At 31.7% G+C, this 12857-nt stretch overlaps 2 protein-coding genes across 3 annotated transcripts; one reads left to right on the forward strand and one right to left on the reverse strand.

Annotated features, from left to right (window-relative positions):
• Positions 1 to 4193: 4193 nt before the first annotated feature.
• On the reverse strand, positions 4194 to 4950 carry LOC105969263 (uncharacterized). Its single transcript, XM_088824619.1, has 2 exons — positions 4525 to 4950; positions 4194 to 4202 (listed from the first exon to the last, which is right to left on the reverse strand). The coding sequence occupies exons 1-2, from the start codon at positions 4948 to 4950 to the stop codon at positions 4194 to 4196; spliced, it is 435 nt and encodes a 144-aa protein (XP_088680745.1).
• Positions 4951 to 9523: 4573 nt separating this feature from the next.
• Positions 9524 to 11688, forward strand: LOC105969264 (ribulose bisphosphate carboxylase/oxygenase activase, chloroplastic). Of its 2 annotated transcripts, XM_012994013.2 has the most exons (6): positions 9524 to 9677; positions 9784 to 9882; positions 9974 to 10084; positions 10163 to 10520; positions 10855 to 10994; positions 11085 to 11688. In XM_012994013.2, the coding sequence occupies exons 1-6, from the start codon at positions 9567 to 9569 to the stop codon at positions 11634 to 11636; spliced, it is 1371 nt and encodes a 456-aa protein (XP_012849467.2). In that variant the 5' UTR covers positions 9524 to 9566; the 3' UTR covers positions 11637 to 11688. The 2 variants fall into 2 exon arrangements, with proteins under 2 accessions (XP_012849467.2, XP_088680047.1); XM_088823921.1 differs by lacking the exon at positions 9524 to 9677 and having other exon boundaries at positions 9719 to 9882.
• Positions 11689 to 12857: the final 1169 nt, after the last annotated feature.

Consider the following 12857-nt stretch of genomic DNA (forward strand, 5'->3'; position numbering starts at 1 on the left):
CCGACTCGCGAGCTTCCGGAGCTTGCTCGAAAAAAGCTCGTACTTGAGCTCGAAAAATCGAGCTCGAGCTAACGAGCCCGAGCTTTTTGACGAGCCAAGCTCGAGCTTCATTTCAGTTGTTCGACTGCTCGCGAGCCGGCTCGCGAGCTTTACCTTTTTTTATATTTTTAATACATATTAATAATATATAATAGTGGATATTATTGATAATAAAAAAAAGAATAATATTAAGGGGTAATGATAAATAGGCCCATGACAAGGGCACTTAATTAAAAGAGGGACATCCAACTTTTTTGTCTTTCAAATAAATCCAGCCCATTCACACTTATTTGCAAATAAGGAAAATCCTTTTATATATACCAATATTACCCCCAATTCATTGAAACCCAATTTAACTCCAATTTCATAATTTACACCCCAATTTAGCCCAATTTCATCAATTAACCAATTTCAACCCTAATTTCAATTTTGACCCCAATTTTGACCCGCCACCACCGGAGACCGCCGGTCGCCGGTCTCCGGCGTTGACTTTTTTTTTTTTTGAAATTTTTTTTTTCCTGAAATTTTTTTCCGGCCGGTCAACTGCCGTTAACCGCCGGGTCTCCGGCGTTGACTTTTTTTTTTTTTATTTTTTATAATTTTGTTTTTTCTTAAAAAAAATATTTTAATTAATATTACTGTCTTGGCTGCTAAATTACTGTCTCCGGCAGTTATTTAACTGTCGGAGACAGTAATTTAACTGTTAATTGACTCTTTTGTTTTTGTTTTTTTTTTTCTTCAAAAATATTTTAATTAATATTACTGTATTCGTTGCTAAATTACTGTCTCCGGCAGTTATTTAACTGTCGGAGACAGTAATTTAACTGTTAATTGACTTTTTTATTCTTAAAAAAAATATTTTTAATTAATATTACTGTATTAGTTGCTAAATTACTGTCTCCGGCAGTTATTTAACTGTCGGAGACAGTAATTTAACTGTTAACTATTAGTTGCTAAATTACTGACTTTTTTTTTTTTAAATTTTTTTCCTTAAAAAAATTATTTTAATTAATATTTAAATTACTGTCTCCAACAGTAATTTAACTGTCTTAGACAATAATATTAATAATATTACTGTTCGGAAAAATAATATTTATAATATTACTGTTCCAAACAGTAATATTACTGTCTGAGACAGTAATTTAGTAGCCAAGACAGTAATATTAATTAAAATATTTTTTTTCTAAGAAAAACAATTCAAAAAAAAAAAGTCAACGCCGGAGACCGGCGGTCAACTGTGGTTGACCGGCCGGAAAAAAATTTCAGGAAAAAAAAAAAAAAAAAAATTCAACGGCGGTCTCCGGCGGTAAACGCCGGAATCTGGCCGGAAAAAAAACATTTCAGAAAAAAATTATTTTCTGAAAAAAAAAGTTTTGGGGGTTAATGTGATATATTTGTTTAAATTCGGGGTTAATGTGTAATATTAAGGAAGTTAGAGTATAATGGGTGGAATTGATAAGAATTATATTATTGAGGGTATTTTAGACTAAAGACATGGGGATGAGCTTAATTGAGAGACTGTTTTTTTTGTGGACCAAAATGCATTTAAGTCCCATGTGATGGGCCTTTTTGCCATTTGCCCTAATATTAATTTTCTTATTGAATGAAAATTTGGTTGTGTCGAGCTCAAGCTCGAGCTCCTTAGAAACACAACAAGCTCGAGCTCGAGCTGAATATTATAGGCAGTGGCGTATCTAGCATAGTCCTAGGGTGTGCAGTTGCACACCCTTGGATTTATAAAAAAAAAACAAAAGAAAAAAAAATATATATAATATTTTGTGGTTTTTTTTTTATATTTATAACTAATGAGGGGTTAAATTGAAATTTAGTAAAAATTAATACAACCTTACCCAGAGCCCGAGACCCCTAATATGTTTTTTTTTTATTTCTATTTTTTATGTATATATTCCTTTTTAAATTCCAAATCTTTTGTAAATAAATTGGCTTGTAGTTAATTGGTAGAAAGTTTTTACCCATAAGGAACAAGATTTTAATTTCCATTACATACAATATTTCAATTGTTTTCAATTTTTTGAATATGTGGGTATTTTTGAATATTTTATATAATCTAAATTATTCAAAATTCTTAATGTTGTATATATATATATATATATATATATATATATATATATATATATATATATATATATATATATATATATATATATATATATATATATATATATATATATATATATATATATATATATATATATATATATATTATTTCAAGTATTTTCTAAATTTACAACTATGTGGGTATTTTTTTTTATATTTTAAAAATTCAAAATTTGCTAATGAAATACATATTTTGTTACTAGCAACTTTAATATGTTTTCCAGTCCTTTAATATTTTCACCAATTTTATGTCTAAATATTTCCTAAATTAGTCTAAAATTTGTAAAATAATCCCTTTAAATTTGAAAATATTACATATTCTTATTATTTAATGTTTATAGTATTAAAAAAAAATCGGGGGCGCTGCCCCCAAACCCCCATAAACTTTTAACCAACCGTCATATTTTCTACTATATTTAATTCCGAGGGGTTCTTTGAGGAAACCCCCTCATTACTTTTTTAAATGGAAAGAGGTCCAAAATATTTCTGTCCATTTGAGAAAAGCCCACATTCATTTTGAGCTATTATGTTTTCCAGTTTTGCCCTCGCCCGCCACATCATCACTGGGTCCGCGCTCAGCAATTTTTTTTTTCCCGTTTTTTTTCCTCCTTTTATGTACCAGTTTTCTTAATCGACTATGGCGCATAGTCGATTAGCCTTAATCGACAATGCTTCATAGTCGATTAAGGAAATTCTTTATTTTTTTTGTTTTTAATTTTTTTTTCTATATCAGTATATTATTCAACTATGATGAAGCATAGTCGATCAAAAGTCTGCTACTAAAAATAACAAATCAAAAAATGCAAAATCAACTATATTTTACAAAAAAAAAACAAAAAATATAAGAACATTATAATTGAATTATACAATTGGAATCAATAAAAAAAAGGAAAATTGGAATCGATCAACTTTAATCGACTAGCAGAGCATAATCGATTAAGAATCTGCTACTAAAAATAACAAATCACAACTGCGAAAAAATGCAAAATCAACTATATATTACAAAAATAAAAAATATTTATACAATTGGAATCAATAAACGAAAAATCCAAAAAAAGTAAAAAAAATTGGAGTCGATCAACCTTAATCGACTACCAGAACATAGTCCATACTTCGACATTCCAATTCTTATCCAAGATGTTTCGTTGGTAAATTTTAGAATCCTAAAATTTAAATAAAACATGCTTTGTAAATTTTAGAATCTTATTTCGATGTTTAGACTTACGTTGTTTTGAGGTATCAGTAGTCTTGAGGAACGTTTTTTTTTTTCACTTATAAAAGTCAAATCTCGTTAGAAATTGGGATAGTATTGGAGGGGCATTAATTAACTTTAGACCTATACTATAATAGTAAAAGTTATGTACTACTAAAAGTTATGTCCCCTTCTAATGATGGTCGGTAACTAGTATGGAGGAATGTTTGTATGTTGAAAGTTAGAATATTGCAATATTACAAGATAAAATAATACTACTAAAATGAAATATTATCTGAGTAAGTCTGGAAAAAATATCGGGTGTTGCTCCGAACCCTTGAAGTTCTTAACCTACCTTTCGGCTACATTTATTTTTGCAAATAAATTTGTTTGAGTTTGCCCAGTCCGTAGTTATTTGAATATTATATTGGTGGTAGTAATTTTGTTAGGGCACTTTACAAATAAACCCATCAATGGATACTTATTCATAAAGGGGTCTAGACAAAAAACTCTTTTACAAATAAAATCCACACGTTGTCCAGAGGTATGTAAAAGACTAAAAGTGCCCCTCACATTTTAATATGCTCCAATTTCATCCTTTAATTATTTACCTCAATTTGACCCCAAATTTCATAAATTATTCAATTTTGACCAAAAACATAATTTTGAGTACAATTTTGTCCGTCGCCGCCGTTGATTTAGGAAGCTCTGATCCACAATTTTGAGTACAATTTCATATCACTTGGGAAAGATTTAGGAAGCTCTGATCCTGTTTGGTGTCGACGCAAATAAAGAATATATAATTTAGGTCCTTAGCCATAATGAATTCGTAAGTGTTTGGAAATTACAATTTCTGTAAACAATAAAATGTTAAAATTTAATTTGTAATTTAAAAAAAAATATTTTAGAATTATCTAGAGAAGAACGTGATATCTTCTATGATTAATGTGGAAAATTCTCTGTTGTCCCCTAAAAATATTTTAACGGGAACACCTCTTTTCAATATTTCAATCTCAACATATGCGCTGGACTCCCAAAGCATGATATGTTATTGAGGAATTCCGTGGAATATACTTATGCGTTGAGTTATGATAATAACTCATCCTTGCGCATACTATCAGAGAAAAATAAACATTCTTTTGTTCAGTTATGAGCGACAAAAAACGATCACTCACAAAACCGACACTTTCATTAGTTGGTGCAAGAATTGCCATGCCCTCGAAATAATCAGGATTGAACAGGTCGCTCATCAGATCGGGATAAACAAACTCGATAAGATCCAAACAGGGATCTGCAGAATCACGAATCAACTTGTCATTAGAAATTTCAATAGCAGCATCACCATCATTGACCTCACCAACATCGCCATTCCCGATTCGCAGTATCCAGTCTGCGAATTCTACAATTTCATCGGTGTTGGAGGAAGAGGAGCATGACCGAAGTCTCATGTTCTTTTGCAACATCATAACCTTACAGTGTTTCCACAACGTTGAGGAATTGATTGTAGCATGAACAATGTTTTGGCTCGACGCTTTCAACACAACTAGCAGAATTTGCCAAAAGTCTCCTCCAAGAACTACAACCTTGCCTCCAAATGGCATCTTTGAGTCAAGTGCTTTGAAACAATACATGTGCATCATCGGTGCCTTGTCTCATATGATTAGCTTCGCTTTAGATAATAATTCTGCTTGTGGACTTTGTTGTTTGATGCTGCATGTGGAGCTCTCATGTACAATTATTGGCAGTCCAAATCTTGAATATCGATATTACCATTAGTTGGAGATCATAATACGTAAGCACTGTTTCAAAATATATAAGGGAGGCGTTACGATCTATTAATCGAAATTCCCACGTTCATTCGATGGCATACACATCTCATGTATAAAGACACATTCAGACAACACACCACTAAAAAAAGTTATGAAATCTTCCGTTTCCACCTTCCAACATACAACACATGGTCAAATATGCATATGTCTCCTTTGATTGATTCTCTATATACAACGCATATATATGGATCCAAAGGCCGGTCTAATTAGTTGTTGAAAAGTACACATAATGCCGATTGAACACTCATATTAATTCTTGAATTTGTGATGCTAATCAACAAATATAAAATTCACATGGAAAGTATTAAAATTGGTAAATTCTTATGCGACTATAAATTGGGTACTAAAGAGTTCAAAAGAAAAAACATATACAAGAATTAAGAATATTAAAATAAACATCGGCGTAAACATAATTACATATAGTGATGTGAAGTAGATGGCTCGAGGATTGAAAATAAAATCGATGTGAGAAGTTTATATAGTATGAATTATAAACATAATGTTTTTAAAGAGTTTAACTATTCAAAATTCAAATTTCAATATGGGCGGTAATAGATGCAAAGATTTTACAAAAATCTAAATATAGATGAAATAGTGTGATGTTGTATAATATAATATCCTTGATTTTAGTAAGCACAATCTATGTACTTGTAATTGATAATTTTTCTGAATAAAGTAATATTTTCTCCGTGATTATAGTATTATAGAATTACCATCGTATGTAATTGATAATAATTGATTACGTTTCTATTTGATTTATGGAATACATAAATGATCTCCATCAATAGCAGTACACAAAATAATAACATTCTAAGTTGATAAATAGGTAACTGATGTGGGCCAATTCTGTTTGGACCTCAATAATGGTACTTTGGCTTTTGGGCCTTCCAAAGGGCCAGTTTTCGGTCCAAGGAGTCCCCCTAAAAGCAGATAAGACAGCGGAGAAAAGACGGCAAAAATAAAGCATTAAAGGTTTATTAAAGCATTTAATGCTCTTAAATGCCCATCGCATTAAAAGATCATAAAAGCATGAAATGTTGATAAATGCAACATTAAAGAAATAATCTAAGAATAGCTCACCCACATATAAGTGAGACGTCGTCAAGGCAGAGTGGCACCTCGTCTAGGAAACTACCTCGGCAGAAAGCAGCTTTATCTCTCAGGGATGTGAGGTGGATGAATGATGTGAAGAGACAGGTGTCAAGCTAGGATAGGAGAGCGGCCGTAGAAATAGGATAATATATCTGTAATACTCCACATGGTCAAGTAGGGCCCATGAGGACTCATAGAAGAGTAGTATAAATACTTCTCTTCACATTTGTAATAGAAGAAAGGAGAGGATTCCCAAAAAAAAATCTATATTCTAAATAATAAGAATAAACATTTTCCTCTTTATACCCCGTAAAAATCATGATTACATAGATAGTTTGTTAATCCATATTCATTAAAAGTTTTATATAATTGAAGGGTCTTTTAGATCTTATCAGTAACTAATGCTTAGAAATTAATATGGTAATATTAATGGAATAAATAATGTCACGTTGGAGCTGATTAGGATGCCACCTAGGTATGCCAAATGTTGGATGCTAAAGGTATGAGGGTTTCAATTTATAAATTATATAGTTATAGATAAAATGTGAAGAGATATTTTTGTCATATACACACCTCGCGACTTTGCGTGGACTTTTATAAAAGAGCTTTGGGGTTAGACCTAGATATGAATAAGTAGTCAACCATAGGCTTATTGGTAATAGCCCCATAAATAAAAGGCATATTGTACAATTATTGTTCATTTCCCTTAGAAATTGAATAAATTAAGTGATCCATAAAAGAATGAGATTGTTAGCGAGAACCCAAACTAAATGGATTATAAGGATGAATCCCACCCATTTTTCAGTATTAGTGAGCCCCTAATTGTTTAATTAAATAAAATTTAAAGTAATATCCATATCCCCTCTATCAACAATATATAATTTGGTCTTTCCACCTAAAACTCTAATCAAACATAAATTCTTCGTCTCTTCTCCACTTCTTTCTTTTCTCTCCATAAATCTTCCCCCCTTCTACCTCTACGTCGCCCGCCGTTCTATGCCTCAGCCACCACCGCTGCCCCACCCTGCCGTGATTCCAACTACGCTCGCCGCCTCTCCGTGCCTCAGCTACCACTGCTGCCCCGCCCTACATGGATTCCACCTCATCACCGCCGCCGTCTCCCCCTTCCACATTTGTCCTCCTGCCATCGTTTTTTTTTGTTATGCTTTTGATACACAAAGCAATATAGTTGTTTTAGTTCTCGATAGTTTTTAGTTGTCTTCAACACTTTTTAGTTGTTTTCAATTTTTGGTATTTGATTTTGATTTTTTTAGTTGTTTTCAATATATAGAAAAAAAAAAAAACTTGTAGCTCATTTATTTTTAGTCATTTTCGACATTTTTCAGGTGATTTATGTTTTTTTGTTAGTTGATTCATTATTTTTTTTTTTGTATTGTTTTCAATAATATGTAGTAATTTATCAATTTGGTAAATCCGTTGGGAAAAAAACAGAAAAAATGAGTTGGAAATAATGTACAGTTAAACCTCTATAAATTAATACAGTTGGGACCATCAAATTTCATTAATTTAGCGAAATATTAACTTATCAATAAATTAATAATTATTAATTTATACATTAATTAATAATTATTAATTTATGAAATTACTTTTATTATTATGTTTCAATAAATACATTTTTTTTATTTTATGTATATATTATTCATTGTACCATAAGTTCAATGCACTATAGAGTCTGTTTCACAAACGGAAACTCTTAAAGCAGCAATGGTATAGAACGATTTTATGTTAAGTTATGAGAAAACTATACCGAAAGTTCTAACCATGTTAAGAAAAGGGAGGGACGGGATTGATGGTAATGTGAACTTCAATAAGAAAGAAACAACAATTAAATTATATTGTATTAAGCCTTCATAGATCTATAAAATGTGTACTCTACCATGTAATTTAAGAATTGTTTTTATGTCTTATTAATTTATATATTATATGGGGCTTCTTAAAATTTTTGAATGTGTATCCTATAAATTTAGCCAATTATTAATTTAGCACGTTATCCCCGAGTCGGGACCGGAAAAATTTATTACTTAAACAAGGTTATTAATTTATCCAGCATTAATTTATCGAAGTTCTACTGTAGTTGTTTTCGAAAGTTACGGAAAACTGAAAAAGAAAATTGCTGAAAAAAAATAATATTGTTTAAAAAAGAATATTATTTTTAAATAAATAGAATGAAAATAAAAAAATAATGAAAAAAAACATCAAGTGGGTAATGCGTTGGGAATTGTAAATAGAGTAAATTTGAAATAGAAGGAAAAAAATGGCCTATTACTAATAATTAAAAAAAGTCTAGAACCATCCTTATTTAAAAAATACTAGAGTAGATTTTCACTAATAACCTTAAAAGAATTCCGAAAATATGATTAGGGAAATTTAAGAAATTTCCGTAATAAAAAAATAATAAATCAATTGATTACGAGTCTTGTTTGCATATCTGCAGCCGGCTGTTAAAGAATTCTTCATCAGTAAATAAATCAAGGTTTTCAGAGTTTTCAATTTCTTAAGAATTCAAAAGAAATTTTAACAAGGATAATATTTAGACTGTGTTTGTATCTCAGATTCTTAAATATTAATGGATTGTATCTATATAATATATCAACTAATCATAGTTACATATACAACGCAAAAGTTTAATCAATTAAATTCTAAGTATTATTGTATCTATAAAATATGTGTGTCTTGGTATGTGTATGACAGTGTTTTATGTGTATTCTAGTGTGTCCGTGTGCATCTTTTAGTGTGTGTATTTCATAGCTGTGAGAGTGCAGTGAGTTGGTGTTTTATGAGAATATGAATTAGTTAGAGAATTAATTGATAAGTAGCATATATGTGGGGATTGAATAGTTGAATAATGAATTTGATTAGCATGTGTGATTTAAGATTATTTCAAGAATAAATCTTAAGTTGTACCTTATTCGTGAATGAATTATGTGACTTCGTCCCTTTTTCGTTAATGGGATTACGTGCGTTGTGAAGGATTAATGTTGTTTGGCCTTATTTTCGAGGATATATGTAGCCATAGTACATCTCAGTCTGCTTGAAATTTTTATGTCCTACAAGTTTATTTTAAATATTTGTATTTTTATGGGATGTAACAATTAATTAATTTTCTGATGAGAGATGTGAAATTGTGTTTAGGAATGTTGATTTGGGATAATTTCATGTTAAGTTGTACTTGTAATTTTCGGAATATTTTTTTGAAAATTAGTGGATTTATCTCTATGGAGTGACAGCAGATTGTACTAAGATATATACTCACTGTTTTAATTTCTCAGGTGAAAATGATACTGATCGAGTTACAAACTCTTGCTAGCGAGAATAGAGTTGACCTATTGAAGTACATTCTCGACCAGAAAGAAGGGCTGAAATTGGATTTGGAATCAAAGAATGTTGTATGTAGAAGAAATCGGTTAATGAATTGTTGTTTGTTTCAACTCAAAAAAAATAAATTCTTCTTATATATATGTATATACATATATATTTCTTTGTTTTGCACAGAATGGTGAGACAGCATTGCACACTGCTGCTAGGAATGGATGTAATGAGGCGGTCAAGATGCTTATCGACTCTGGTGCCAATTTGGATGCAAGAACAAATGTGCGCTATTTTATATCTTTTTTCTTAAATATATTTACTTGGATCTAAATTCGGTTATGTATAAACTAACTTAATTTATTTGCTCTCGCAGAACTCGATGACTCCATTACATCTTGCAGTTAGTTACGCAATGCAATCTGGAAAAAACTCGGTCGTGAAAACATTGGTAGATTACAAAGCGGATCGCTGGGCAACAGACAATGTATCAAATATTGTTCGGAGTTTCATGATTTTGTTGATATAATATATAGTGAACTTATTATTATTATCATTTTTGCAGAAGGGCATGACTCCTCTCAACTATTTGCTAGCAAGCTTAAAAAATCAAGAATTGTTGAGACTACTCTGCCAAGATAATGTTGCGTGTCAAACTAACAATTATATGGGACAAATTGTCAACGCAAGTCAGAACAATGTAAATCAAATTAACAAAAAAATGCGCCTTGAGAATTTGGAAGAAACAAAGATGGAGGAGTTTGAAGATGAATTGTCGAAGATAGTGGGATTGCGTGACCTCAAAACGCAGTTCAAGAAATGGGCAAAGGGAATGCTCTTGGATGAGAAGCGTCGAGCCATGGGGATAAACCTTGGACCAAGAAAACAACCTCACATGGTATTTCTCGGAAATCCCGGGACAGGTAATACACTAGTAGAAAAATGGCTTTTTACTACGATCATTAATCGTAGCAAAATGTATCAAATTCGTAGTAAAAATGATTTTGCTACGCATTTGCTACGGTAAATGGCCGTACCAAATACTTTTTTGCTACGGTAATCCTAGTATTTACTACGACTTCAAAATTGTTCCGTAGTAAAAAGTACCTTTTATTACGGTTTTTCACCGTAGCAAACAAATTCGTAGTAATAAGCAAATTTTCTACTAGTGATAGTTTAATGTTGCGTGTTAATTTCGTTAATCCCCTATCTTCTAATGAGATTTACCGCGTGCATCTTCAACTATTTATTGTTCAGGCAAAACCACCGTAGCACGAATCTTAGGCAAACTACTCCAATCTGTCGGCGTGCTTTCTTCTGATAAAGTGATAGAAGTACAAAGAACTGATTTGGTAGGAGAGTATATGGGTCGCACTGGACCCAAGACTAGAAAAAAAGTATGGACTCATTTACGATGATTCATGAAATTCGGTTTTGTTATGTACGTTGTTAGTGTTCTTCTTATACCGATTGATGTTTGATTACAGATTGAAGAGGCTATGGGTGGGATTTTGTTCGTGGACGAAGCATACCGTTTAGTACCTGTGCGATCGCAAGGTCATTCCCAAGACTTGGGTGTGGAAGCATTGGAAGAGATTATGTCCGTGTTGGAAGATGGGAAAATTGTGGTCATTTTTGCGGGCTATACAGAGCCGATGAAGCGTGTGTTCTCTTCAAACGCGGGATTCACCAGAAGGGTGACTCACTTTTACCAATTTGATGATTTTACATGCAAAGATCTCGCGGATATGCTTATTCTAAAGATGAGTAAGCAAAGCGAGAAGAGCCGGTTGTACGGGTTTAAGCTCCATCCTTTGTGTACTTATGACGATGTTCTTGGAGTGATAGAGAAGAACTCCACTGAGAAGATGCGGAATAAAATGAACGGAGGTTTGGTGGATCATATGCTGAACAATGCTCGAGAAAATCTGGATTCGAGGATGAATTTCGACGCGAAATTTGATGAATTGGTGACAATCACGTTAAGTGATTTGGAGGTTGGACTTCAAATGTTATCACAACAAGTGAATATCGACTGAAAGAAATAATGGATCGAAAAGTCCGTTTCTGTGTATACATATCATCTTTTAACTACTTCCAAAGAAATACTAAAAGATTCATATTGTAAGAGCATTAAATAAGAAAAATAATAGCCTGTTAGATTCATATTATAAGAGCATCAAAATTGCTATACTACTCCCAAAAAACATGTGCTTGAAATTGCCCTATCCTGTTAAAGCTTAACAACGGTGAATTCTAGGGGTGGTTTCGGTACTGTTGCCGAATATTTTGATCAATACCGTGTACCTACCGAATTATATGGTATTGAAAAATTCGATACCGTTACCGTACCAATAAGTGTGGTATACCGTTATTCGGTATACCGTTACTTTCGGTACGATATATCAGTACATGGTACTCTACCATTAATTTTAATTTGTTATACTTTGAAGACGATCTTTATAAAAATACAACACTTTAAACAAGAAAATTGGCTATTTATATGATCTTATTCAAATTTCAAAGCTCCTTCAATATTTATCAAACTTTAACTTCATTAATTTAGTCATACCTTGCAAACTAAGATTACTAGAGTCATGATTTTTTTTCAATCTCAATTTGCTGCCCTACTATTTCAGTGAAAACCAAATGGGATGTACGTTTTTTTGTTGCACTAAGCTTCAATGTTGTCTCATAAATTTTTAAGAACTGTATTTTAATTTTTTTAAGTTTTGACCTATTTATTTTATGTAGCAATTTTAATTTTAGTTAATTAACCAATATAAAATAAATATATATTAATTAAATTATAAAATTCAAATTTACGGTACGGTACGGTATTACCATGGTACTGAAATACAATACCGCTACCGTACCGTATAATAGTGGTACGGTACTAATACCGTACCAAATGTAATGGTTACCGAAGTTTCGGTAATTTTTCGGTATTGCTTGATATGTATACCGTGGTATTCGGTAGGCCGTAATTATTTTCCAGCCCTAGTGAATTCTGTTGTGTTAAGACTCTGGGCAAATGAAAGATATTTCTATATTACACATAAGGTTATACTAGAGAGCTAATTACAATCGGTGTATCTGTGAAATGGCAATCGATCCATATCGAATCAAAATTAGCAAATACCCTCTTTTATTATTTTTTCTAAAATCTCATTGCACCCTTATATCTTGGAGTTAATGCTTAAAAATCAAGTTTTTATGCAATAACTTTGAATGAGAATGTGTGTGAGCAATTAATTTTT

The sequence above is a fragment of the Erythranthe guttata genome, chromosome 10 (assembly GCF_056151865.1).
Source record: "Erythranthe guttata isolate IM_541 chromosome 10, IM_541, whole genome shotgun sequence".
Lineage (NCBI taxonomy): Eukaryota > Viridiplantae > Streptophyta > Magnoliopsida > Lamiales > Phrymaceae > Erythranthe > Erythranthe guttata.